The following is a 27,063-nucleotide window of genomic DNA, read 5'->3' on the forward strand; positions in this document are numbered from 1 at the left end:
TGTGAAAATTCAGTGTGAGACAAGGAATATATAAAAAGGTAAAGGTTCCCCCCACACATGCGTGCTAGTCGTTTCCGATTCTAGGGGCCGGTGTTCATCTCTGTTTCAAAGCCAAAGAGCCAGCACTTGTCCGAGGACGTCTCCGCGGTCATGTGGCTGGCATGACTAGACGCCAAAGGCGCACGGAACGCTATTACCTTCCCACCGTAGTGGTCCCTATTTTTCTACTTGCATTTTTACGTGCTTTCGAACTGCTAGGTTGGCAGAAGCTGGGACGAGTAATAGGCACTCACTCTGCTACGCGGCACTCGGGATTCGACCCGCCAAACTGCCGACCTTCTGATCGACAAGCTCAGCGTCCTAACCCACTGAGCCACCGCGTCCCTATAAAGGAATATATACTTCTTTAATAATGAAGCAAGTATTGATATAAAATTAATGCACTGAGCTACCAAAAATAATTGTATTTACTATTACATGCAGATCTTTGAATATTCTGAAGACAAACCTATAAAGGAGCATTATTTAACCACATTAAGCTGGTTTATTAATCATGGTTTACTGAACCACAATAGCTGGTTGATTCAATTCACTAATGTACAAAGTAGCTTTGAAGAGATGTGCAGTTCTTCGGCTTCGAAGGCCAAAATATGCTTCAGGCCACACAGGAGTCTCCATATGGTATCTGTGTACAAGTGTTACATCACCTGTGTTTTCCTAGATTGTGCAATGGCAGCCCTCAATTGCTCCAAAATTCCAAATGTACAACATTTGAGCTTATTGCTTTGTGTGAATTCAATCAATGCACATGCTTAGAGGCAAGACTGTGATTTACTTCAAGGCGATGCCCTCTTTTTTACTAACCTTTATAGGATTTTTATCCACTTTCTCCCAGAAAGTAAACCGCCCTGAGTCCTTCGGGAATAGGGCAGTATATAAAACCAATTAAATAAATAAATAAATAAATAAAATATATGCACTAAGTAGTTTCACCCAGTTAGAAGGAATTATATGGAAGTTTGAGATGGGGATTGGCATTATTTAGAATATGTGTTTGTATTTTAAAAATGATTTATAGAGGACCAGAATAGGTTTCAGTGTTGTTCCCTCTACATTTTTGTGGGAATTTAAAGCCAACCCAAATAATGTTACCCAGCTTGTTCTCCTTTTTCGGGCTTGGTTCCTCCTGTATGAGCAATGATTGCAATGTTCCTCCAATATAGCAATTTGTCAGTAATTTTAGCAGTGCAGTTCTTGGTGTTGGAAGTTGGGAAGTGTATGTGGTTCACCCTTTGCCAATTCTGAGTTGTTGCAAAATATCTAGACAGAGCACGAGGCACATGATTTTGTAATCAAATGGGCTATTTAGGTCTTTCAATAAATATATTTCACTGGAAACGTCACGTGAACAAATGGTCCTCTTTATTTAATAAAAACAAAATGCTCAGAATATACCCACCACATAATCAAGAAAACATAATGCTCTTTAGGAAGTTTCAGTTCCTTTGAATACTGCGCAGTAACTGCAAGCACAAGGCAAAATGAAAGAAACCCTATTAAATGAAAAGTAAACAAGTTTATTTCTGTAAATTAAACTCTGCACAGATTAATCACTCGTCCAGACAGTGTCAATTTTAGACCACCAGATTACCATTCTCCCCCATTGACATTCACAGACAAGGACACATATATCATTACTCCTGAATTGCTACAGCAGAAAAACATGCAACAGTGGCAGAAATTTGTTTTACATTAAAATCAGCGCATTTTGGGGGGAGGGGGGGCAGCCATATATTTCAAGGTTTAATATTTTGCTTTATTTTTCTTCTAAATTACCCTTTGCTCTCATCTTATATCCAACTTCTCCCCTTCACACGGCTCTTCTGTTCGGCACCATGCCAGATACATTCCCTTCTACATCCAACAGAAACTTTATCCCGTTTCTTAATGCCTTCAGAACAGGAACGAACTTTGGCCTGATTAATATTATGCTTGTTTCTTCTTTAGAAAGATAGGCAAGGTTGGAAGTTCATGGGTTGGGTAAGGCTAAGCCCGGTTTTCAAATATACTGTGGCAAAACAAACATGCACACAAACAATTGGGTGAGAATATTCAATAATGGAAATCTGAGAATGAAGACGGCCGATACTTGCTGCAGAGGCAAGATGTTTTAGACACTTTCCAAAATCTTCTGGATTGCATGCTAGCTATTATTGGCAATATCAACTTGTACAGTCGCTTTAAGCTGCCACCTGGATAATTTAGTGACATACTCTGCCGAGGGGGGAAAAAACTTGACCATAAAATGAGTCTGTACAATGGCCTTGCCAAAATATTTCTCCATCACTCCTTCCACAGGTTAACACTTGTTCTAACCCAGGGGTCTTCAAACCTGGCCCTTGTGGACTTCAACTCCCAGAATTCCTCAGCCAGGCATGCTGGCTGAGGAATTCTGGGACTTGAAGTCCACAAGTCATAAAAGGGCCAAGTTTGAAGACCCCTGTTCTAACCAGCTTTGCTTTAGGCACCTGGGCTCAAATATTGCCGCAAGACAAATAAAAGCAAGAAAGTTACAGCATGATATTTCCTAAGGCAGCTGACACCTAACTACATTAAAGTCTGAGTGGAAGATTTTGTGAATATCCAGGGCCATTTGTGCCATGCGTTTCCGAAGGCTAAGAAATTATGCAAACCCAAAAGCTGTACACTGCATCAATGTCAGGTAATTAAAGTAACAATCCAAGTGAAGGAAGCCAACACAGAGGGAGACATGGCAAAGATCAACCATCAGTGTTAAGTGAAATTGCATGTCAACACATTTACATTTTAAAAAAAGGAAAACCCCTTATAAAAAGATGCTACTAAGACAAAGCCACAATAAGTTAAGTACTTCTGTAAAATAGCATGCTGCTTGTTATTGTCTCTAAATCCCTATATACGTGGACAGCATAGTTGTATATCTGAGGTACATTAGTTTATATATGTATAGATAAATATTGTAAAAAGGTTATTTTTTTCCATCCAGTTTTTTGTCTTCTTCTTCTCCAAGGAAGAACAATGGAAACATTCCTAAAAGGCAGCCAATGGTCACTCCAATAGCTTTACCCTAAAAAAAAAGGAGGGGGGGAAGGGGGAGAAATAAAGAGAATGGGATGTTCATTTAGGATCAAATCCAATACTGAACATCCAATTAACATCATTTATGTTGTTCAGGGTGAGGTTTTCAGTTTAGGAGCTCATCACTTTGCATGGGAAATAATGTGCAATTAAGTGGATTTGAAATCCTCTTGTTAGCATCCAGTTGCATGCAGATTATGAAGATTCCGTTTCTATTTTTATCCCCACAGGAATAATAGGTAGTAACGCACACATACTTGGTATCCAAATTCTAATATTTAGGCAATATTGCTATTTTTCTGTGTCTTGGTTTCACTTGAGCTCTCATCCATAAATGCACATACTCACCAAGTGTGCACTAAGACGCGTTTGCCACATATCAGCTTGTTTGGGTGTAAGATCGGGAATTGAAAGGCCCAATCTGGAGGCCATAGCTTCAACATAGCCTGCAAGACTTGGGAGTAAAATACAATTACATTGAGCACATGAATCTCTGGGGGAAAAACGGTACCAGTTTTGCTCAATTTTAATTAACCGTAGAAAAGTAGTGAGCAATTACGGTAAAGAGTCAAGTTGCATAAAATTCTGTGCTGACAACTCAGTACCAATAAATTACAGAGTAGAAAACGGAGCATTTTTAATCCTGAATGCAATATTCATTGATTCATAAGCACATAAAACATTGTAACGTTAAGTATAGCACAGGTGGCAAAAACCTAAGCCCCCTTTCCCTTTCCAAATTTTTTTATCATTCTTGCCTTTTTTAAAACAGTTAATGTGAAATATTTTTTGTTTTGAATCATTATATACTTAAATCATGCTAAATTTATTAAACCTCCTCAAATGCCAAATTTTCCCTGGAAAAGCAGAATATAAATTTAGTAAAAACACAGTTCTTCACTACATGGCTGTTTTGGTCACTCTACTGCAGACATGTCAAACACAAGGCCCGGGGGCCAGATCCGGCCCGTGAAGTGGTTTCATGCGGCCCACGAAGCCATCCTGGAAACAGTGAGGGAACAGCCCCCACTGCCTTGGCCCTGGCCCAGAGACCCTCCTTCTGCCAGAGACCCTCAGATCTGTCCCACTCCTGCCCAGGCCCCCATAGGCACGCTTGATGCGAATGATGTAGAGCTGGCCATGCCCACCCAGTAGGCCATATGCACTTTAGCCATGCCCACCCAGTAGGCCACGCCCACCCTGGCCACACCCTGAGGGCAACCGCAATGCTGATGCGGCCCTCAATGAAATTGAGTTTGACACCCCTGCTCTACTGTCAGCTCCTCAAATTCCCATTTTTCTTCACATATTATTACCTGATTTGAGAACTGGGTAAGAATTCAAAACAGAATGAGAAAATATGAACTTGAGGACAGCAGGCACTAATCTATGAAGGTACACCCTTTGCTCCAACACCCTAACTTGAATTGTACTTCACGTTCCAGCTTCATTACTCTGTACCAGCCTATCCTCAAATCCCGATAAAATATATCAAAATTAAAAACACGAGGGAACGTGCAAAACATTTCCATGTTCAAACAAGGTTGCTAGTTATTCGGGTGCTTTTCCAGCTATCATTCTGAGCTAAGACTAGCAAGGCATTTTGAGCTTCAAATGTTCTATTATAGAAAAATACTGTATGTTCATGAAAAATATATAACTAAACTTACCCCAATCCAGCTAAGTCTGAGACAAGATTTCCCAAGGCAGCAGCTAGAAAGTTGGAAAATTACAGTATTATATAAATTAGTAAACACACTGTAGAAATATCCAGCAAATTTTGTAACCGTATTATTGCTTAAAAGTAAAATTATTCTGAAGACTATTATTGGATATATTTATATAGCTCATAAAAGCTGCTTTTCAACATGGTATAAAATAAAACATAACATCAATCAATCAGCCATCATGAAAATTTAAAAAAACAGGTATTAGAGCATCACAAATTTAGCAGGGTAATTTACAAAATTGTTTAGTAATTGGCCATGGTTGATCTCTAGGAGAATAAGCAATTCTAGTTTATTGCTATTAAAAGTGAAGAGGCTCTCTCAGATTTTTATTTTATTTTATTTTATTTGGCTGGGAGAATCTGAAACACAGTCCTCAAAAGAGGAACTTTAGGGGAAAAAATTCTTTTAGATGGGCAATTCCTAAGAAGATATTTTAAGTCAAAAAAGGACTTTGATTTGGGCCCAGAAATGAGCTGGATACCAGGGAAATTAGTATAACAATATGAATTGTAAAGTACTTAATGTCTCACAATGACTATATCTCTGTTCTCCATTCTTTAGTATAAATATGTATGGATGATTAGCTCAAACTAGAAATCAAGCATCATGAAAGCTACGCGTTATTTTCTGCACCTATCCCACTGGCCTCTATGGGAAGGGAATGTTGATATGACAGATCTTTAATCTGCTCCAACAAAACACTGTTTATATTCTCCAAAGCAAGATCATCAACACTGGTTTGTCTACGACAAACCAATATTTAAAACTGAATTTAAAACTAAGTACAGTAGGGTTTATTTTATTTGGAGAAAATATTCTATGTCTCAGAATTACACCAAACTTTCTAAAGTCAAACTATTAAATAACACATAAAAGATCAAACAAATTTCTTCAAAAGCTGGAAGCAAAATGAGGAGGCCAGTTCTTCATACGGAGATTCTGGATACATATACCGTATCAAGCTAAACTATAGATTGTTAAACTGTAACAGCAGACTTAGCCAAAATCCAACATCCTACAATGGCCTAATGCCAAATGACTCATCCTTTAATCTGTTTTTTTTTTAAAAAAAGCAATCAAAAAGTTCTGTCCAAACAGAAGGACAGGTCAATATCAATTTCACTGCGCACATAAACTTAAATGATAAATAAATGATAAATAAATCCACATAAACAGCAATGACCTTGATTACTTGCCTGCCATGGTAGAAATTCCAAGCACAATCCCTATTGATAACTCTATCTGTGTGCCCTAAAAATGACAAAGAGCGTTTCATTATTATCCTCACATTATGTAGACAGAACTTCAGGAATCACTTGTAGGAAACAACCCAAGTGTAAAATGGGGGAGGGGGCACCACCTGCTCACCCAATTCCTCTGGAAGACCCCCAAAGCAATATGCATGGTACTGCATTGTTGTAATGGTGTGTTAAAGGTTGACTCAGCCTTCCATCCTTCCGAGGTAGGTAAAATGAGGACCCAGATTGTTGGGGGCAATAAGCTGACTTTGTAATAAAGCAGCTTTGGGGGGGGGGCGAAAGCCCTAACAAGCTGGCATATACATAGAATGAAGGCTATTGCTAAGCACATTTGATTTGTGCTTAGATTGTAAGCCGCCCTGAGTCTTCGGAGAAGGGTGGGATATAAATAGGATTAAAATAAATAAAAAATAAAAAAAATAAAGCAGAACCTAAACTAGCAATGCTGCATTGCTGCAATGCTACCAACAGAAATATTTCAGAGCATATAAAGACTGGTACCAAGATGACTTACCGCAGCAATCATAATGGCATTATCAAAAAATCCAAAGCCTACAAAAGGTAGTGCATTGTGGAAGAACACTAGAACAGAGAGAGGTGTACAATGTTTTAAGTATTTAATCACCATTTGCAATTATATCAAACAACATGACATTATTATTAATCCAAATAAGGATTGAAATGTGCTTAAAATCCCAGGCATGACACTGTTTCTATGAATAACCCAAACCAGAAGAGGCTTTTCATACTCTCTTGAACACAAATACCAGCAATTTGTATGCAGCGATCACAAACACCAAAGTGATTATCTTTGAAAGGCCAGATTCATTCTGGGTACTTTCTCAATAATTCCATCTGCAGTTGGGTGATACAGAGGAAAAAGCCACACATACATAGAGGAATCAGTGACAAAAATTGCTCTGGACACAGCTAAACAAGTAATTTTAGCCAATTTGTAACTGGGTGACAGATGAGGAAAGATTCAAGAGATCCACTCTGTTATAGACACTGAATTAGCATAGCAAACACTGTCCCCCAAAAAGTGAAAAGTAACAGCCAAAATACTAAAAGTGGTAACACTGCAGTTCTTTGAGGCTTTCAATTCCTTAACCCATGAAAATATCTGATCTTTTTTTTAGAGTACATTTACCGTGCTTCAGTTGTCCAGTGGATGGTGGTGCAACCTCCAGCTTCTCTAAATTTAAAGAAAGGAAAGTATAAGCACAGACATATTTGGCTAGTTATTTTGTACACAGCACTGTTTAAATGTGAACACGTAAAATAATAATTCTGATGAAAAAATATAGGTAAGGTAGATTCTCCACAGACTTAATTGGAATTAAAAGAACTGTCTCTTCAGTCACCAAATATGACACATTTTTTCTTAACTTTGTTACCGCTATGTTAATATCCCACAATTTAAAATGGCTTATCATATTCAAGGAATGGGAAAGAAGCAGACTGTGGAAAAAAAATCATTTATTCTTTCATTACCTGGATAAATTCCATTCTTAGCTAGGGAAGGCAGAACTACCTTGATTCCTAAACCAGTACAATAAAAAATATTAAACTGCCCTGAATAATTTTGTAACATTAGTTTATGGCTATCAAACAGCTCCATGTCAGAAATCTTTATCAATTTCAACTGACTTCAAGGATTACTCAGGAAATAAAACTGATTTAATTATGGAAAGAAATTTCTTAAGCAGTGGATCACCAAAAATTGGCAGTGTAACTTATATTCACCAGTCATATTAGAGAATTAAGGATGTCATGAAGTTTAAGATTTGCGGGTCATTAAAGATTTTAATTTCTGTTTGCAATGTGTAGTATATTTCTTTTTAAGCTACTTAGATTCACTTGATTAAAGCAATATATAGACATATGCCCTAAACCCATTTTTGTGATAAGCAGCCTATAGGGGTAGTTGATTATGATTTAAGAACAAAAGTACTGTGATCATGTTTGGCAAAAAATTATGGCAAATGGATATAATTTAATCATGTTTCAAACAAGTCATCAGTAACATTAAGTTATGACTCCTTCTTTGCAAACCACGGTGGCTTCATTCACAAATCACTTTCAGCAAGACCCAGAGTCCATTAATGTGCACACACAATTATATATTGCATCAAATTTAGCTCTGGTGACTATTTAGCACAGTCTAACCTGTTTCTCCATGTAAAGCTCCTGGAGTAAGAGGAGAAAATAGAAACAATACAATGCAAAATAAATACATGCCAGTTCAGAGCCTCTGAAAGAAATTATAAAGAAATCTACATATACAGATCAAAGGATTTTATATTCCCTGAATTTACTTTCTGTGGCTCAGTATGGTACTATTTCAGAATATAATGTGTATTCTCTCACCAATCTGTCTCTTAAGAAAAAGCCAGAATGTCACTTGATGGTGAGAATCTTAAATACATTACAACAAAAGCAATTTTTTTCCCTCTTTGTACAAAGAAAGATTTTATTCAAGAATCTTTTAAAAATGGCACAGTATAATAAAGGAAATTTGCACTACTGGATAAGAGGCATAGGAACCAAATCAATATTTTAACCTTATTTCAAAAGTGGAATATTCTCTTGGAAACTGATTATGAGAACAAAGGCTTCAATGGTTTCATTTGCAGGTTTTACATGGAAATGCAAATATTGATCAAACATAAACTTTTAACAGTAACTTCCTTCTTTTGGCCTCATTAATATAAAAAGGTTAGTTATCATTCAAAGATAGATAAAAAAAATCCTATGAGCTGAGATACCGTATTTTCTGTCTAATATTACACATTAAAATTAACCCACATTCAAAATACATAAATGTATATTCTTCTATGTTTTTTTTCAATTTTTCTTCCAAGTAGTCGTTGACTTATTACCACAATTGGGACTTCTATAGCTAAGTGATACATTAAGTGAGTCGTGCTTGATTATCATTTTTTTTGCTGCAGTCATGGATTCCCCCCACTGATTTTGCCTGTTGGAAATAGCAGTAGCACTTAGATTTATATACTGCTTCACAGCCCTCTCTAAGCAGTTTACAGAGTCAGCATCTTGCCCCCAACAATCTGGATCCTCATTTTATTGATCTCGGAAGGATGGAAGGCTGAGTCAACCTTGAGCCAGTCAGAATCGAACTCCTGGCAGTGAGCAGAGTCAGCCTGCAATATGCATTCTAATCACTGTGCCACCATGGATCTATAAACCCTCCAGGAAGGTTGCAAATGCCAATCATATGATCCTAGGACACTGCAACCATTGTAAACACCTGCCATTTGCCAGGTGCCCAAATTCTGATCACCTGACAGTGGGGATGCTGCAATGGTCTTAAGTGTGGGAACCAGTCCTGCGTCATTTTTTTTCAGCACCATCACAACTGTGAACCGTTGTTAAACAAATGATTGTTAAGTCAAAGACTACCTCTATTTTCTCTTCCATTGTGTGCTACAATCACATCAACTCTTGGTAATAGTTTGGTATTGTACCAGAACAATATAATCTATAGCTTGCATTTTTGTATGGCAAGCTTGGATCAGTAAATGGAGCGGAAGAATAAGGAAGTGCTTGTATTATCAAGTTGTGAACCAGTTTCTTCTGGGTCACCCACATTTGAATCATGCTTTGTCTGGAACACATGCCGAAAAATTTAAGAAAATTATCAGGTGGGCATTAATACCTTGCTTGAAAACAACAAGAGTAAAAGTGATGTAAGACTTTCCATTCATAAAAAATAACACATCAGAAATGAATGAAATTACAGCCAGTGCAGAAAAAGCAGGCAGAGAAAAGCAGCTGTTTTCATGGTTATAGTAATCATTGAAGACCAGCAGTAACTTTATTCATACTAAGTGTAATTATATATGGAATTAATTTCTACAAGTTACAATGACAACCATTTGCTTCAAATGCTAAAGAGCACATTAAACCACTTGGGCGAGTTCCTAAATCTCATGCAAACACTAAAAAGAGATATGATCCAAAGCCACTTCTTCAAAAAAATCTTTTAGAGTAACATTATTAATAAATAAGACAATCTTGGAAACAAGCAAGTAGCAGAAAAAGGCCGCTGTTCTTAGGGTCCAACCAATTATTCCAAGCAGGCTTCATAACAAAATGACAGCTCATTAGGTCTGACTGTTCTTCAAATCATGGTTTGCTAGTACATCCAGTCAAGACAAAAAGGTGTCAAAATGTCAGTTTCCTAAATTAAACTGAAAATAACCCATAGTAAAACATACATTGCAGGCCTTATCAGGATATACAAACTTTTCAGATACAGCCTTTCTCACTTCATCTAAAAACTACTGTACCTGCTTAAAACACCGAAGTAAGTCCTTTAATTAAAGTGAGATCAGTTTAAACTAAACTGCAAGCAAATTCTGATTAAGAATTTGGCTTGTGATTCTTGTAGACCAGTTTGGCAGTTAATTAGGATAACTTTGATTTTAGAAGCAAAAGCCCTTATCTCCTTACTGTTACTCTGAAAGAAATCAAATGCTGATGCAGACAGAATTAACCAAACGCATTTATATTAGCACATGCCAGATAATTAGATGGGGAAACATTAGTAAGTTCATGTAAGGTTACATGACCAGCACCTTTTACTCACATCATGCCTTATTTATCAATAGCAAAATTTACTGTACCCAAAGCCCTATGTAGTTCTGCTGATGCTACCTGTTTCATTGACATCTTAAATGGTACCAGTGGTTTAGGAAATCTGGATGCTAAAAAGTTTTCATACAAAAGAAACAGCATGTTATTTTACTTTCACTTGAACATTTTAAAAGTTCATTATCCAAACCTAGAATCCCAAGTTTATTTATTTAAAAGTAACAGTCACTGACTTTAATAGGCATTACTTCCTTATAAATACTGTTTATCTTGCATCCTTTCACTGTGTCATTATGAAATTTGCTCTGTAGGATGGAACATTAAATTGAAAATGAACTTTCATTCCTCCTTCACCAAATTAAATATATAACTCTATTGTCATTTAATCTGGTCCCCTGCACTCCATAAAAACACTTGCACAGAAACATGAATTCTCATGGAAAAAGATTTGAAATATTTGTGAGTTGTAGCAGGAAATAGCTTAGTTGATAGTGAAGATTTTCTGACTTGAATTCTAAGGCAGTATTAGTTCATTACTAAAATAATAAACAATCAATGACAAGTACAACTTGTCTTCCATGCTTCCAACCCATCTTGTTGTTCTGACCAGGTGATGATGGGAGATTTTCACACACCATTTTCAGTCCCACCAGCTCACCACAGACGCCCACTATCCTGTTTTTCCTTACCAAAGCCATTCTTGAAACGTTATAAACTCATGCACCAATCAGTCTGCCATTCAATTGAGCAAGAGTAGGGCAAATAATAATAATGATAATAACCCTGCTACCTAACAAAATCTACACTCATCACCACATCTGTTTTACATGTACAAGAGGCCACTGGGTAAGTTCATTTGTTGGATCAAGGACAATTATCACCAATATGCCTCATTTATATATCTTGTCCTTTGACTGGAATGCTGTTACAATGTCCCAATGCTTAGATGCTGAGAGAGTTGGGTTATAAAGGAACAAGCTCAGCCGAACCTGGCAAGAGTGAGTAGTTGTGATTGTCTGGGCTCCCTGGTGTTGGGAACCCTCCAACTTTGTTCCTGAACGGGGCTACATTACCTTGTTTAGGTCTTGTGTGCAATGTGGGGTTCCACGACTACAGTTTGAAAAACAGGTGGTAGCTGAGGCCAGGAGGGCCTTCACATGGGGTATCTGGCACTAGCTGCACCCTTTTATGAACCAGAAGGCACTTCTTACAATCATTTATTTGGTCACTTTGAGATGTATCATTGCAATGTGCCCTTGAAAACCACTTGGAAGGCACAGGTGATCCAGAATGTAGCAACACAACCAATGATGGGGGCCGGTGCATCATGCCCATACTACTGGTTGACTTCCAGGCGCAATTTAAGATGGTGGCTGGCAATTTAAGATGGTGGCTGACATCTTTAAAGTCCCACACGGCACAGGGCCAGGTTATTTGGGAGACTACCTCTTTCCTATTTTTTTGCCCATCTTATAAATCTTGACAAGTTGGCTTATTCCTTGTTCCATCAATTCCGCAATGTCATCTAGTAGGACTTGGGTAGGCATTTTGTCTCCACCTTATCAGTTTTAAAAGAGCCTTAAAAACATGGCTCTTTCCCCAGCCCTTGAATTAGGCTGACTGGGGACTTCCTTGTCTCTTTTGGGGGACAATGGCCGCTGTTCACTCCAGATGCTATTTTGAGGTTTATTCTCAGTTTTAATCTATATATCTTTAGATGCCTTGAGTTGCTGGGGGCTAGGGCTTGACCAAATAACAAAAAATATGCAAGCAGCCAAAACAATTTTGCCTGCACTTCCAAGTTGGAAATGATTTAGCAGTGCAAACCAATGGGCAATACAACAGTGGTATGGCGGCACTGCGGAGATCTCAACTTTGTTAATATAACTGGTGTAAAGTTCCTTGAAATTTCAATTACATGGTACTAATGGGTCCCAGTTTTGTATGCATTTTTAAATTAGATGATTTGAGGTACCCCGATTCAAAACCTTGGGGCTATGATGCACCATTTGGGCTAACTGAAGGTTACTGACAGACAAGTGAGTAGTACCAGTATATAGATACATGTAATCTTTTTTTTTGTGTTTCTTAAAAAGGTAAAGGTAAAGGTTCCCCCGCACATGCGTGCTAGTCGTTTCCGACTCTAGGGGCCGGTGCTCATCTCCGTTTCAAAGCCGAAGAGCCAGCGCTCGTCCGAGGACATCTCCATGGTCATGTGGCCGGCATGACTAGACGCCAAAGGCGCACGGAACGCTGTTACCTTCCCACCATAGTGGTCCCTATTTTTCTACTTGCATTTTTACGTGCTTTCGAACTGCTAGGTGGGCAGAAGCTGGGACGAGTAACAGGCGGTCACTCTGCTACGCGGCACTCGGGATTCGACCCGCCAAACTGCCGACCTTCCGATCGACAAGTTCAGCGTCCTAACCCACTGAGCCACCGCGTCCCTTCTTGTCTTTCTTAGTGACCTGTAATTCAAAACAAATGCAAAGCTCATGAATGGGCAGGCACTCTCTCTTGACCTACCCTTCCCCCCCACCAATTCAATGACAGACTTGTCTGATTGCAATGTAGTGGGTCCGACGCAAGGAAGAGACGCCAGGCGGAGTACGTGTTCAGCTCTTTATTGGGGGGGAGTTTAGCGTACCGAGGAATGAGGGCTACCTGGCCTCCTTAAATACCTAGCCAGGTAAGCGGACAGCCAATGGGGTTGGCCCTAGGTTTCCCGCCGAAACTGGGTTTCCCGCCAAAACCATTCAGGCCAACGCCCCCTGGTGGCTGTTGCTATGCAGGTGCCTGCATACATAACACTGATATTCAGTCCACACCTCCTCACCTTAGACATGGGATCAGTATCTTCAGAGGGACCAGTGAGTGCCTCATGTCATTACAAAGCCCTCCGTTTATGATGAGAGAAAAAATGTTTCTCTTAAAAAGCAGAATAGTGGCACAGGAGTCCGAGAAGACAGAAAGGCCACTTTTGACCTCCCCAGTGGCCTCAGAATTAGCTAACTGGCATTGTATGAAGTGAATGAATCAGCAATTGCCTACGTGCCAAACAAACAAACAAACAAAAAAACCAAATACCAAAGGGAACACTAAATTTTAGGAGACATCAGTAGTAGTCCCCAAACTACAGGAAATACGTTTTTTTTTTTAATTTCCCCATTTTATTTTTCCCTGAGTCCACACAGTTTCTAACTGACTTTAAGAAGCCAAGTAAATGGAAACAAAGACAGGAGGATAATTAGGATGATTTGTAGTCTGGAAACTAAGTCCTGTGTTGTACTTTTTAGGTACTTAAAAGCATTTTTTTCATTCAGAAGCTTCTTCATCATTCTAGGACATTGGGAGAAGGTTTCAGTTGTATATTGGGAAAAACCTTGGAGCAGTTAAGAGTGATTTGTCAACAAATCCGTAAGGCAAACAGGTGTTTTAACTGCCTGCCAGCAGGCCAGCAACAACCATCAATTTTACTGGCAAATATTTGGTTTTAAAAAGCCCAGACTACAAAAAAACAAACAAAAAAACCACGTTCCTCAAATATTGTCCCATCACAATCTTTAGAGAATGGAACTTCAATTTCCAGATAGAATATGAATTCATAAGGATTCTATTACATGCTGCATTTTATAAACTCGTAGTGCTAAGCTGTATTCTCACAGTTTCTATTTCTGGTCTGATATTAAGTAAAATAACCCCCATCTCCCTACAATGCTTACAATGTGATGGAAAGTTTCCAGAGTTTGGACAATAATGAGCTGCAAGATCTGTGATTAGTTGCGTGTATCCTAATGCAAAAATGATCAGTAAGTCAGGGGTATCCAACCTTGGCAAGTTTAAGACCTGTGGATTTCAACTCCCAGAATTCCCCAGCCAGACATCCCTGGGGAATTCTGGGAGTTGAAGTCCACAGGTCTTAAGCTTGCCAAGGTTGCACACTCCTGAAGTAATGTTTTTGCAAGGTGGAATAGTAAAGCTCTATAGCAGGGGTGTCAAACTGCCGGCCGGATGCGTCATGCCGAAACCGCGCCCACCCCATTGCCAATGGAAAAAAAGTTACGATACGTCGCGACACATGACATGATGTTGCGAGTTTGACACCCTTGCTCTATAGTTTTCTACGTTATTCTTTGCAATATTTGTAATATTATGGTATGGTTCACCTATGTGGATCTGTGTGTCATTTAATCATGTTACTTTAGCATGACCTTCACATTAGGTAATTACTATAACTTGGTTAATATAAAAAAGAATTATGTCTGATTATGCTTTGAATAGGTTTTTTTAACCAAAGTAAGGGACACTTCTATCTGCAATCAAATTCTCTAGTTCTGAGTTGCTACCATGTCCCCTCATATAACACCTTTTCAGGAAAGCTGTTCAACTGTTCCTATTTTTATGCCTATATGTTATTACAAGCCATTTATTGGCTAAACCAAGATAGGTCTTTATTTCATCTATTTTAATAAATTCTGATCTACTTTAGGCATTCTGAGAGAAAATTATGAAAACTGTTTTACACTTCCTGGTTGAAAAATTTATGACCTAATTTGATTCCTCGATGTAAATGTACCAAAGGAATAACAGTGGTACAAAATTAAATCTAGTTATACTAGATCGATACAAAACTATAGAAAGAAATTTTCTAGCCACTACTACTGTTTCCAAGAACATTATTGGATTATTGTGATACTTCAGAATAAATGCAAATGTTTTTGATTTTCTACTGTTCAAAATGCTATCCAAAATCAGAACCGTGTGATATTTTATTGATCCTAAAAGTAACAAACATTAGTATGCTTTTGGAATAATTTAAAAAATTTAAACCTTTCCAATAGACTTGTGTGTGTGTGTGTGTGTGTGTGTGTGTGTGTGTATTCATTCTCTTCTCACCCCTTTGAATGGTCTGGGGCTTTCTCAACCTCAGGTTCTCTACCACAGGGGTTCCCAATCCCTAGTCCATGGACCAGTACCGGGCCACGGCATGCCAGCAACCGGTCCGCACAAACAAGCAAAGCCCCATCTGCGAAATGCAGGCAGCACACAAAACCACGCCCCCTCCAGTCCACGGAAAAACCTCTCTCCACGGAACCGGTCCCTGGTGCCCAAAAGGTTGGGGACCTCTGCTCTACCAGATGCCTAGGAATTTGAGTGTTCTGTGCAGTATCTCATATGTACCTAACATCACAATAGCTGGACAGAGAGCTCTAATATTGTTCGAATGATCTGCTGGAGCCACTCTCCCAGGTTAAGATTCACAGCCTGGCGTGGTTCTACCACCACAGGGACCACTTTGGCCTTTACTTTCCACCTCCTCTCTAATTCCTCTTTCCGTCCCTGGTACTTCTCCAGGTTCTCATAGTCCTCCGACCTGATGCTGCTGTCTCTTGGCTTTGCTACATCCATCACCACTGCTATCCTCTGGTCCTTGTTTACTACCACAATGTCTGGATGATTGGCCAGTACCTGTCAGGTCAGTATCTGGAAGATTCACAGCTCTCTTATTCTCTCTACAACCTTCTGTGGAATCTCCCATCTGGAGTTGGGAAGGTCTTGATCAGTGGTGGCGAAACTATGGCATATGTGCCAGAGGCAGCACTCAGAACCCTCTCTATGGGAAAGTGCGCTGTCACCCCAGCCCAGCCCCGCCTCCCCACACACACACCCCAGAGGAGTCGCCCCCAGGTGCAGCCCGTGTGGAACAGCGCAACCAAGCACATGGCAGCCAGGCAGCAGGGACAACACTCTGCCCTCGCGGACCATTGTGTGCAGATGCTGCGGGGCGCGGGCTTGGCTGCCATGACACTGCAGGGCCACCTGGGCAGTCGGCGGACCGTAGAGGCAGTGGGTGGCCCTGCGGTTGGGTGGGATGGAGGCGGGGCAGGTGGGTTTTGGGCACTCACAAAAGGTTCGCCATCATTGGTCCAGACCAGGGGTAGGCAACCTCAGCTCTTTTATGACTCATGGACTTCAACCCCCAGAATTCCTGAGTCAGCATAGCTGACTCAGGAATTCTGGGAGTTGATGAGTCATAAAAGAGCCGAGGTTGCCTAGCCCTGGTCTAGATTGTACACTGTGCAAATTTTTCTGTACACAATGCCATCTCTTTTGTTGTGCCATTTAGTGTATGCTGTTCCTGCCACTCTGAGGCCTCTCAGCACAGTCTACCCCTTGGATCCTGCCTGGTGTGGTAGGCTGGTCTTGTGCTGCTACGATCTAACCCCTGGTAGGATTTCCCAGTGTCTCTCAATGCAGAGGTCTGGTCTAGCCACGGCACTTCCTCTGTGTGATCTTCCTCCCACATCTGTCTGCTGCTGTCTCGAGCATTCTCTCAGCAGCTCATCTTTGGGTGCTACCTTACTTATGTACTCCTGGATGCTTGGACACTCACCAAACCTACCAGCTCTTTCTCCTATCAATTCCGCAAAAGAAGAGAAGGAATACTTATAAGATTTTATTTTTATCCCACCTTTGCTATTTTTAAATAACTCAGTGCTGCGAAGTGGATTCACACATCTGTTGCCCTTATTCCTCTATCAAAAAAAAGCACTTCACTCCATGAAGATTAGGTTAAGCTATTTAGAAATGAAGCAACTAAAAGACCTCCATTGGTTTTTTTGCATTTTCCATACTTACCTGGATGCCTAAGACAGTATTTCTTCCAATGCCCTTTTTAAATACCATATATAAGACTGAAGGCTTAGTGACAGTTTCAAATACTGACAGGCTAAAATTCCAAAACAACATTTGTAAATCATTGCAAATGAATAAATATCCAGGAAAAAAATAGGTGCAGACTTTCCACGATGGAGAAGGTACAGGTTCGAGGCAAAAACAGATAAGAGGTTTTTCAGCAGAACCAATTTACTGCTAATTCTCTCCTAAGGTGTTCGGAGGAGTCTTATTCCAGCACCTTTGTTGCATATTTTCTCACTAAGTAAAGTGTGAGGAAACATAACAAAAATAGTGAAATAAAAGCCCTCTGAACAGGCAATAGCAATTATAAATCACAACCACCCATAAAAAAATAGCAACATGGACATGGTAATGCATCACACAAATTATGTACTTGCTCTTGGTATCTGATGCAAGTTTCAACATTTGTCTCCCATTGTCCCACACCCCACAAACATCAATTTAAATAGGCTTCAGACTGGCAGCATATTAGCAAAACTTGCAGTTGGGATTTTAAAATCTAGAAAAATTACTTAAGCGTTCTAGCTTTAAAAAAAACCCCTATAACTAAGAGATTAAGAACACACAAGCATACATGAAGGAGATGGAAAGTATTTCTTCTACTGAGCATTCCTCCAAGATTTAATAATAATACGCAAGTCTAGGAACAGTCAAGCCATTCAATTCCTTCAAGGACAACTTTATATGGATCAAGGTCAAATGCAAGCAACTTCCTAACTACATAAAATACAATTTAGGCATAGTAGCTTGCAGTTAATAGTCTGTAACAGATGAAGATAAAAAAAGCAAAGCAAGCAGTTTTGATATTTTCCATTTCAAAGGTAAGAATTGCTCTGAATTTATCAGCTGGCTGGCAGCTGTCCATTTTTTTTAAAAGAGTGTGAAAAATCAATGTGACAATAACAGTCTCATAACTACTTTAGATTTCAGCACAATCACATGTATGCAGACGGAAACTCATAATTAGCTGTCATTTGTTTTGGAAAAAGCTGAGTGGGCATTATCTGCACTGTGATGCAACTCACATATGTAACTGGTAATTTAATGCAACCGCTCAAAGTTAAGATTAATTCACACACCATGCTATGCCAGCATTTGCTTTAACCAACATTTTTTTTGACTAAGGCAGGGTCCTATTTTATTTAGAATCCTAATCTATAAATCACAATGATTTGATATCAATATCAGGCTAGTTCAAAATGAAGCAAACTACATTAAATAAGGTTTAGCATGAGGTGTGAACGCAACCTAAGTGCTACGACACTGGAAATATCTAGCCATATTCGGCAAAAACCAATTTGTTCATTTTAAGATGCCATTAGACTATCTTTGCTACATTATACTAACATAGCTTGGAAGTACAAATTAATGTACCTTAAAGGTAAAAAGGTAAAGATTCCCCCGCACATGCGTGCTAGTCGTTTCCAACTCTAGGGGCCGGTGCTCATCTCCATTTCAAAGCCGAAGAGCCAGCGCTTGTCCGAGGACGTCTCCGTGGTCATGTGGCTGGCATGACTAGACGCCAAAGGCGCACGGAAGCCTGTTCCCTTCCCACCGTAGTGGTCCCTATTTTTCTGCTTGCATTTTTACGTGCTTTCGAACTGCTAGGTTGGCAGAAGCTGGGACGAGTAACAGGTGCTCACTCTGCTACGCGGCACTCAGGATTCGACCCGGCAAACTGCCTATCTTGATTGACAAGCTCAGTGTCTTAACCCACTGAGCCACCGTGTCCCTTTAATGTACCTTAATTATATCTAAATGCGTCAGATTTCTTCTTTTTAATCAGTTTCTTTTTTAATACTAACTGAACTCTTCCCTTTTGGTTTCTCCTGAAGTGAATATTATAAGCAGCTAGAGATGTACGTTCTATTACTTTATAAAATGTTATTTGTAGAGGCTAAATTCACACACTCAGTCATGATGCTTAAACCATAATGGCTCAATTCAGGCAACACTATAAGCCAAAACAAAAACGAATTATATTACGATGTAGCATATGTGAATCCAATCTGTCCTATAAAATTTAAATAATGCTGCTGCAAACTGCCCCAATTAAACTCAATCCTCAATCAAGTATCATATTTATATTCTAATGCTTTACAACTTAAAGCGGTTGCTCTAAACTCATAATCTATCATCCATCTTAAGACATTGACAAATACAGGTAGTCCTTGACTTGCGACCGCAATTGAACCCAAAATTTATGTTGCTAACCAAAACATTTAAGTGAGTTTTGCCCCATTTTATGATCTTTCTTGACAATTGTTAAGTGAATCTGGCTTTCCCATTGAACTTATTTATTTATTTTATTTATTAATGGGACTTATATCCTGCCCTATCTCCCGAGGGACTCGGGGCGGCTAACAACAACAAAACTTAAAGGTCTCTGTACAGTAAATTAAAATTAAAAATTGAAATAAATTAAAATAAATTAAAGAATAGAGTTAAAATTGTAAACATAATTAAAATCCGTCAGTCTAGGTCAGCCAAGTGGTAAAGGAGTGTTTTGATGCCGCGGCGAAAGGACTGGAGATCTTGGGCCATCCGAAGCTCAGGGGGGAGCTGGTTCCACAAGGCTGGCGCTCCCACAGAGAAGGCCCTCCCCCTGGGGGTCGCCAGCCGACATTGTCTAGCCGACGGGACCCTGAGGAGGCCTTCTCTGTGTGAGCGTACTGGGCGATGGGAATTCGTTCCCGGCAGCAGATGGTCCTGCAAGTATCCCGGGCCTAAGCCATGTAGGGCTTTAAAGGTAAGTACCAGCACCTTAAATCTCTTAAATTTGCTTGTCAGAAGGGTTCAAAGGATGATGATGATAATAAAAACAACAACAATAAAGTTGGAAGGGACCTTGGAGGTCTTCTAGTCAGGCAGGAAACCCTATACCATTTCAGACCAATGGCTTTCCAGTCTCTTCTTAAAAACCTCCAGTGTTGGAGTATTCACAGCTTCTGGAGGCAGGTTGTTCCACTGGTTAATTATTCTAACTGTCAGGAAATTTCTCCTTAGTTCTAGGTTGCTTCTCTCCTTAATTTCTATCCGTTGCTTCTTGTCCTGCCTTTGGGCGCTTTGGAGAATAGCTTGACTCCCTCTTCTTTATGACAACCCTTGGGATATTGGAACACTGCTATCATGTCTCCCCTTGTCCTTCTCTTCTTTAAACTAGACATACCCAATTCCAGCAGCCGTTCCTTATATGTTTTAGCCTCCAGTCCCCTGATCATCTTTGTTGCTCTTCTCTGTACTCTTTCTAGAGTCTCAACATCTTTTTTACATCGTGGTGACCAAAACTGGATGTAGTATTCCATGTGTAGGTCATAAAATGGAGTGTGACTCACTTTACAACTGCCTTGTTTAGCAATGGATATTTTGGGTCCAGTTATGGTTGTAAGTTAAGGACTACCTGTATTCTGCCACCTCACACAATTTACTTGAAGGATGGGCAGTCTTCTACAACAGAGGTAGGCCACCTTGGCTCTTTTATGACTCGTGGACTTCAACTCCCAGAATTCCTGAGCCAGCATGGCTCAGCTTGGAAACCTCTCCCTTTTCCCTCAGCATGGCTGGCTCAGGAATTCTGGGAGTTGAAGTCCACGAGTCATAAAAGAGCCAAGGTGGCCTACCCGTTCTAGAACAACTCACGTATGTCTACTGTGGCAGCTCTCTTCAAGTTCCACTGAGAGATGTATATCTGTTAGCTGCTAATTACAAACTGCCAATTAGCACAAAAAAGCTAGGAATAATCCACATCAGCAACTGCAATATGGCTTAGTACCACTCTGACAGATGTATGTCTCCTTTCTAATTACCAGGGCTAAAAGTTACTGAAGAAAGCTGTAGTCTACACAGATTTTCAGAAACAAGGAGTAAAAAATTCAATTAATTACATTTGAGGAAGAACCACATCCAACACTGGCAATGACCGTGAATATTCAGGTGTTCTGAACATACATTTATATTCCCTTTTGGGATGAGCAACATTATACAGAGTGCAGAAAAAAAAAGAAGCCAAAGAAATTAAAGGTGAAAAAATTCGGTCAAAATACTACTTTCCCCTGTATTTTGTGCATATTTCAGTAACACTTCACACAATATTTTTCAATGTCCTAACTCAAGTTTTTAAAGTTTTAATTTTCAAAACAGGGATCTAAAGTTGGCTTTGATTCCCGACTGATATTAAGCAAATTCTGTAAATGCTCTAGACTAGTACCTTTTCAAATTCTACTGCTTAAAACATCAACAAATGGAGGCTCCATCAAAAAATGTGCTAAGAAGTTATCAGTCCCTACACACCGTTGGACACTAACAGACACACCAACGAACCATAAGACAGAGTCTGAATAGAGCAGCAGAAAAGCTTTAAAAATGGATCACGGAGAAAAGCAACCCAGAACTATGGAGAAATTTCCTGACAGTTACAACAATTAATCAGTAGAATAACTTGCCTCCGGAAGCTGTAGGTGCTCCAACACTGGATGTTTGTTTTTTTTAATTCCATTTATATCCTGCCCTTCTCCGAAGACTCAGGGTGGCTTACAAGCTTAGCAGTAGCCTTCATTCTATGTATATGCCTGCTTATTAGGGCTTTCACACACACCCCCAAGCGGCATTATTACAAAAAGTCAGCTTAATTGCCCCCAACAATCTGGGTCCTCATTTTACCTACCTCGGAAGGATGGAAGGCTGAGTCAACCTTGAGCCTGGTGGGACTCGAACCTGAACTTTGCAGGCAGCTGGTGTTACTTAAGGAGGCATTAGCCCACTGTGCCACCAAGGAGAGGAGACTGGACAACTACCCTGTTTATCTGAAATGGTATAAGGTTTTTCCTGCTTGAGCAGTGGGTTGGACTAGAAGACCTCCAAGGTCCCTTCCAATTCTGTTAAAAAAACGTTCTAAAGCACCTGAACATTGAAAACACACTACACCTCTAGAAATCAGGTTTTGTTCCTTTTTTTTAATAAAAGAGATCTGCTGGAAGAGGCAAACAAGTTACACACCGAGCGTTTTCTTGCACCATCGTCTGGCACGGCTAAAGGAAAATATGAGAAGAGGCCATTCAGATATCACTTAGGGCACAGAAGCCGGTCGGATAACTTAACTCTCATCTGGCGTGGGATTCAGCTGGAAAAGCAATGGCAAGCAAAACACACACACACACACATACACACAACTGCACGTGCCCAACCATCATCAGCTGCCGCGCACCGGGGGATCCGCAGGGAGCAGAATATTTTCCTACAGCAAAATGCAGGCGTGCACGACTCGGAAGCCTTGGCTTACGAAATGCAAATAAGAGCCGATGCATCCCCGGAGCCAGGGGGGGGGGGGGCTTAGTTTGGGTTGCCTAGGAAAATCGCCAAGCCCTCAAAAAAGAGCCAACATTCCTAAACTAATCTCTTTTTTTGGGGGGTCTCCATCTCGGGGATTGCGCGCGTACACGTGTTTACTCGACTTCCCAAGAAAGCCGGCCTGCACGCGGGATGCGCGCACACACACGCGCACACTCCAAACGCGCTTTCCCAGGCTGACACTCGCTGGTTTCCTCCCCCACCACCACCACCACCACCCCTCCCAAGAGATTTAATTTTAATTTTTAATTTTAATTTTAATTCCATTTATATCCCGCCCTTCTCCGAAGACTCAGGGCGGCTTACAAACTTAGCAGTAGCCTTCATTCTATGTATATGCCTGCTTATATTATTATTATTATTATTATTATTATTATTATTATTATTATTATTATTATTATTATTATTATTATTATTATTATTATTATTATCCCTCAAACGGGTGGATGGGTGGGGCAAGCCAGCACGGCTCCCGGGCTCGTTCAGACGTGCACGGGCGTTCCTCCGTTTCCCTCTCACCTTGGGCGATGGCGATGGACTCGAAGCGGTGCAACTCCCGGAGCAGGCAGCTCCGCTCCGTCGAGTGCAGGCTGTAGATGAAGTCGCGGGCCCCCTGCGCCGTGTTCAGCGCCTCCACCGGCTCCTTCTTGGGGTGCGTGCCCAGCGGGCGCGGGGAGCCCAAGCAGGAGGCCGCGGGCGGGAGCCCCACTCCGTTTTCGAGCCGGGGCGCGCGGCGGAGGGCGCTCAGGCGCCGGCGGAGGAGCAGCAGGAGGCAGCGGCAGCCGCCCAGGCGGGACGCCGGAGCGGAGGAGCCGGCCGAGCCGAAGCGCAGCGCCAGCCGGCAGCTCAGCCACGTCGGCGACGACATGCCGCCCGCCCGCCCGCCGGCTACCGGCGCTGGGAAGGAGAAGGGCGGCAGCGGCGACGCCCGGGCGCTGGGAAGGCGCTGCTCATGAGTCTGTCCCGAGCCTTTTCCCCCGGCCGCGCTCTGCCCGGCAGTGCCGGCGGCTCAGAGCCCGAGGACGGCTCCGGCCAGCCGCCGCATCGCCCCTCAAACGGCAACCGCAGCAGCAGCGGCAACGAACTCCGGCGAGCAGCTCCCGCCGCGCCCGTGAAGCGGGATTGAAACGAGGGAGGTGGCAGGCGGGCGCCACGCAGGCGCACTGGACTCGTCTTGTCAATGGCCGCGGCCTCGCCCCCCCCACGTCTTCCAACCAATGGGAAGAGAGAGAAGACTTCTCTTTTCGTCTCCGCCTTCTTCCCCGCCGCTCCTAATTAGGTGGTGGTGGGGGGGGGGGAGAGGACGAGATTCCAGCCACGCCCACCTCCCTGCAGATCGCCGCGGCCCCTCGTTTGCTTTTTAGTTAACAACAATAACAATAATATAAAGTTGGAAGGGACCTTGGAGGTCATCTAGTCCAACCCCCTGCTCAGGCAGGAAACCCTATACCATTTCAGGCAAATGGCTGTCCAGTCTCTTCTTAAAAACCTCCAGTGTTGGAGCATTCATTGTCATGTTGTTGTTGTTAGTTGCGAAGTCGTGTCCGACCCATCGCGACCCTATGGACAACGTGCCTCCAGGCTTTCCTATCCTCTACCATCTTCTGGAGTCCATTTAGGCCAGGGGTCTTCAAACTTGGCCCTTTTGACTTGTGGACTTCAACTCCCAGAATTCCTCAGCCAGCGTATGCTGGCTGAGGAATTCTGGGAGTTGAAGTCCACAAGTCATAAAAGGGCCAAGTTTGAAGACCCCTGATTTAGGCTCACGCCTGCTGCTTCAGTGACTCCATCCAGCCACCTCATTCTCTGTCGTCCCCTTCTTCTCTTGCCCTCAATCTTTCCCAGCATTAGGCTCTTCTCCAGTGAGTCCTTCCTTCTCATTAGGTGGCCAAAGTATTTGAGTTTTAGCTTCAGGATCTGGCCTTCTCAAGAGCAGTCAGGGTTGATCTCCTCTAGGACTGACCGGTTTGATCGCCTTGCAGTCCAAGGGATTGTCATAGTTGGCTGTAAAAATCCGGGTGGCCGCTAAGTGGCAGCCAAAAGCCTCAACTTCTGGATCGATCTTGGGGTGGGCCGGATCACGGCAACCCAAATCGGACAACCCTCTCTTGCATTGTCCCCTTCTTGGGTGTGGGGCTGTGTAAAGGTGAAGCTTCACTCCTGCTGACTTCATGGAAAAATCTATATTATTTCCTTGGGTGCGGTCCAGATGTTTTGCTAGGAATATAAAGGCAAAGTCTGCCGGTGCAGATTGATTGCTGGTGACTTCATAGATAAGGCCCATGTAGTTGCCGACTCTTTGAACTATGGTGCTGGAGAAGACTCCTGCGAGTCCCTTGGACTGCAAGGCGATCAAACCGGTCAGTCCTAGAGGAGATCAACCCTGACTGCTCTTTAGAAGGACAGATCCTGAATTTGAAATTCAAATACTTTGGCCACCTAATGAGAAGGAAGGACTCACTGGAGAAGAGCCTAATGCTGGGAAAGATTGAGTGAGGGCAAAGAGAAGAAGGGGACGACGGAGAATGAGGTGGCTGGATGGAGTCACTGAAGCAGTAGGTGTGAGCCTAAATGGACTCCAGAAGATGGTAGAGGAAGGCCTGGAGGAACGTTGTCCATGGGGTCGTGATGGGTCAGACACAACTTCACAACTAACAACAACAAAAGTTGCTGACTACAGAGGGCAGTGCTCAGGCCATGGACATTTCTGCACTCATGGGGCCGGCATCACAGAGTCCTGTTACTTTCCCACCTAAGTGGGACCTATTTATCTACTCACATTTGCATGCTTTCAAACTGCTAGGTTGGCAAGAGCAAGAATTGGAGCTTACCCCATCATGTGACGCCCGGGTCTCAAACCTTGGGGTGCTGGCTGACAAGCACAGTGTCTTAACCGCTGAGCCACCACGCTGCCCACATGTAGGAAAGTGGTTTGTAATTTCTTCTTTCAGACTTTTAATCTGGGAATGTACCAAACAAGATCTGTCCTTTTTCCTATCTCCTTAGATTTTTTTTTAAAAGGATGTTATAAATTAGTATCTTCTTTACACAACTATTTTTTTCTCTTCCATCTGCTTCTGTATTGGAAAATTGTTACAGCCACCTATCATTAGGGCTCTTGGATAATAGTTTTAAAATTCTGGGTTTTAAAAGCAATTGATTGTGTATGTAAGAGCCCACCCTGGTGTCCGATATGAGGAAAAGCAGAACAGAAATATTTTATAAATGAATAAGGCATCACTCATCTATTACAGAATCATAGAATCACAGGGCTGAAGGGACCTTGGAGGTCTTCTAGTCCAAACCCCTGTTCAAGGTAGGAGACTTTGTTTCATCCCAGACAAATGGCTGTCCAATCTTTTTTTGAAGACCTCTTTTAATGGACCACCCATAATTCTGCAGTTGCTTGTGAAGCTCTGCTTTTGCACAAAGCTCCATTTTTGCAAGTGGAAGGTGTATGTGCACTGTTCATACAATTGGAGTTGTGTGCACACCTGTGTGCCTGCCACTCACATGACATACACACACACCCCATGCCAGGCTAGGCTGCCAAGTTGGAAAGGTTGGGGACCGCTGCATTATTTCATTGGTCCTCCTTGTCCCGTCTTCTTCTCTACCCACTATGGGCCACACAGTTATTCACATTTGTGTAAACAGAATTTAAAATATTTGACAAATACTAACCACATTAGACACCAATCATTCATTTTCAAAGAATGGATACATTTCAGATTGTAAAAGAAGAACATGGTAGTCTATGGTGGCAAAAACAAGATTGAGTCTGGTAGCCCCTGAGCAACAATATGATTCATTCATTCATTCATTCATTCATTCATTCATTCATTCAATTTATACAGCCATCCATCTAAAATATATGACTCTAGGCAGGTACCAATATTAAAAAACGTTCCATTTTATTCTATAATAGATAAAAGCATATATAAAAACCTAAAACATACAGCAGCTGAGAAAAAACTTTCAAGATAGCCAGGAAATGGGTTGCATCATGCATCCAAAATTCAAGCACAGAGTCACATTCAAGGCCTTACAGAAGGCCAAAGGGGATGAGGGCAATCTATTGTCCAGAGGAACGAAATTCCAGAGGGTGGGCGCCACAACAGAAAAGGCTCTGCTCCTGGGCCCTACCAATTGAGACGCCTTAGCAGTCGGGACCTTGACCTTGTCGTGTGTGTGTGCTGAATATAATGACCAAGGCTGTAACATTTTGCATCAATTGAAGCTTCCAAATACACTTCAAGGACAGGCTCATGTAGACTGCATTGTAGTAATACAAG

At 41.5% G+C, this 27,063-nt stretch overlaps 1 protein-coding gene across 2 annotated transcripts; it reads right to left on the reverse strand.

The window, feature by feature from the left end:
* Window positions 1–1,047: 1,047 nt before the first annotated feature.
* Window positions 1,048–23,894, reverse strand: TMEM65 (transmembrane protein 65). Of its 2 annotated transcripts, XM_083357609.1 has the most exons (8): window positions 23,288–23,894; window positions 10,756–10,836; window positions 7,257–7,301; window positions 6,621–6,688; window positions 6,044–6,098; window positions 4,788–4,830; window positions 3,466–3,571; window positions 1,048–3,106 (listed from the first exon to the last, which is right to left on the reverse strand). In XM_083357609.1, the coding sequence occupies exons 1-8, from the start codon at window positions 23,634–23,636 to the stop codon at window positions 3,008–3,010; spliced, it is 846 nt and encodes a 281-aa protein (XP_083213735.1). In that variant the 5' UTR covers window positions 23,637–23,894; the 3' UTR covers window positions 1,048–3,007. The 2 variants fall into 2 exon arrangements, with proteins under 2 accessions (XP_083213735.1, XP_083213736.1); XM_083357610.1 differs by lacking the exon at window positions 10,756–10,836.
* Between the last annotated feature and the right edge of the window lie 3,169 nt (window positions 23,895–27,063).

Source organism: Vipera ursinii (assembly GCF_947247035.1).
Source record: "Vipera ursinii genome assembly, chromosome: 3".
In the NCBI taxonomy this organism is placed as follows: Eukaryota; Metazoa; Chordata; class Lepidosauria; order Squamata; family Viperidae; genus Vipera; species Vipera ursinii.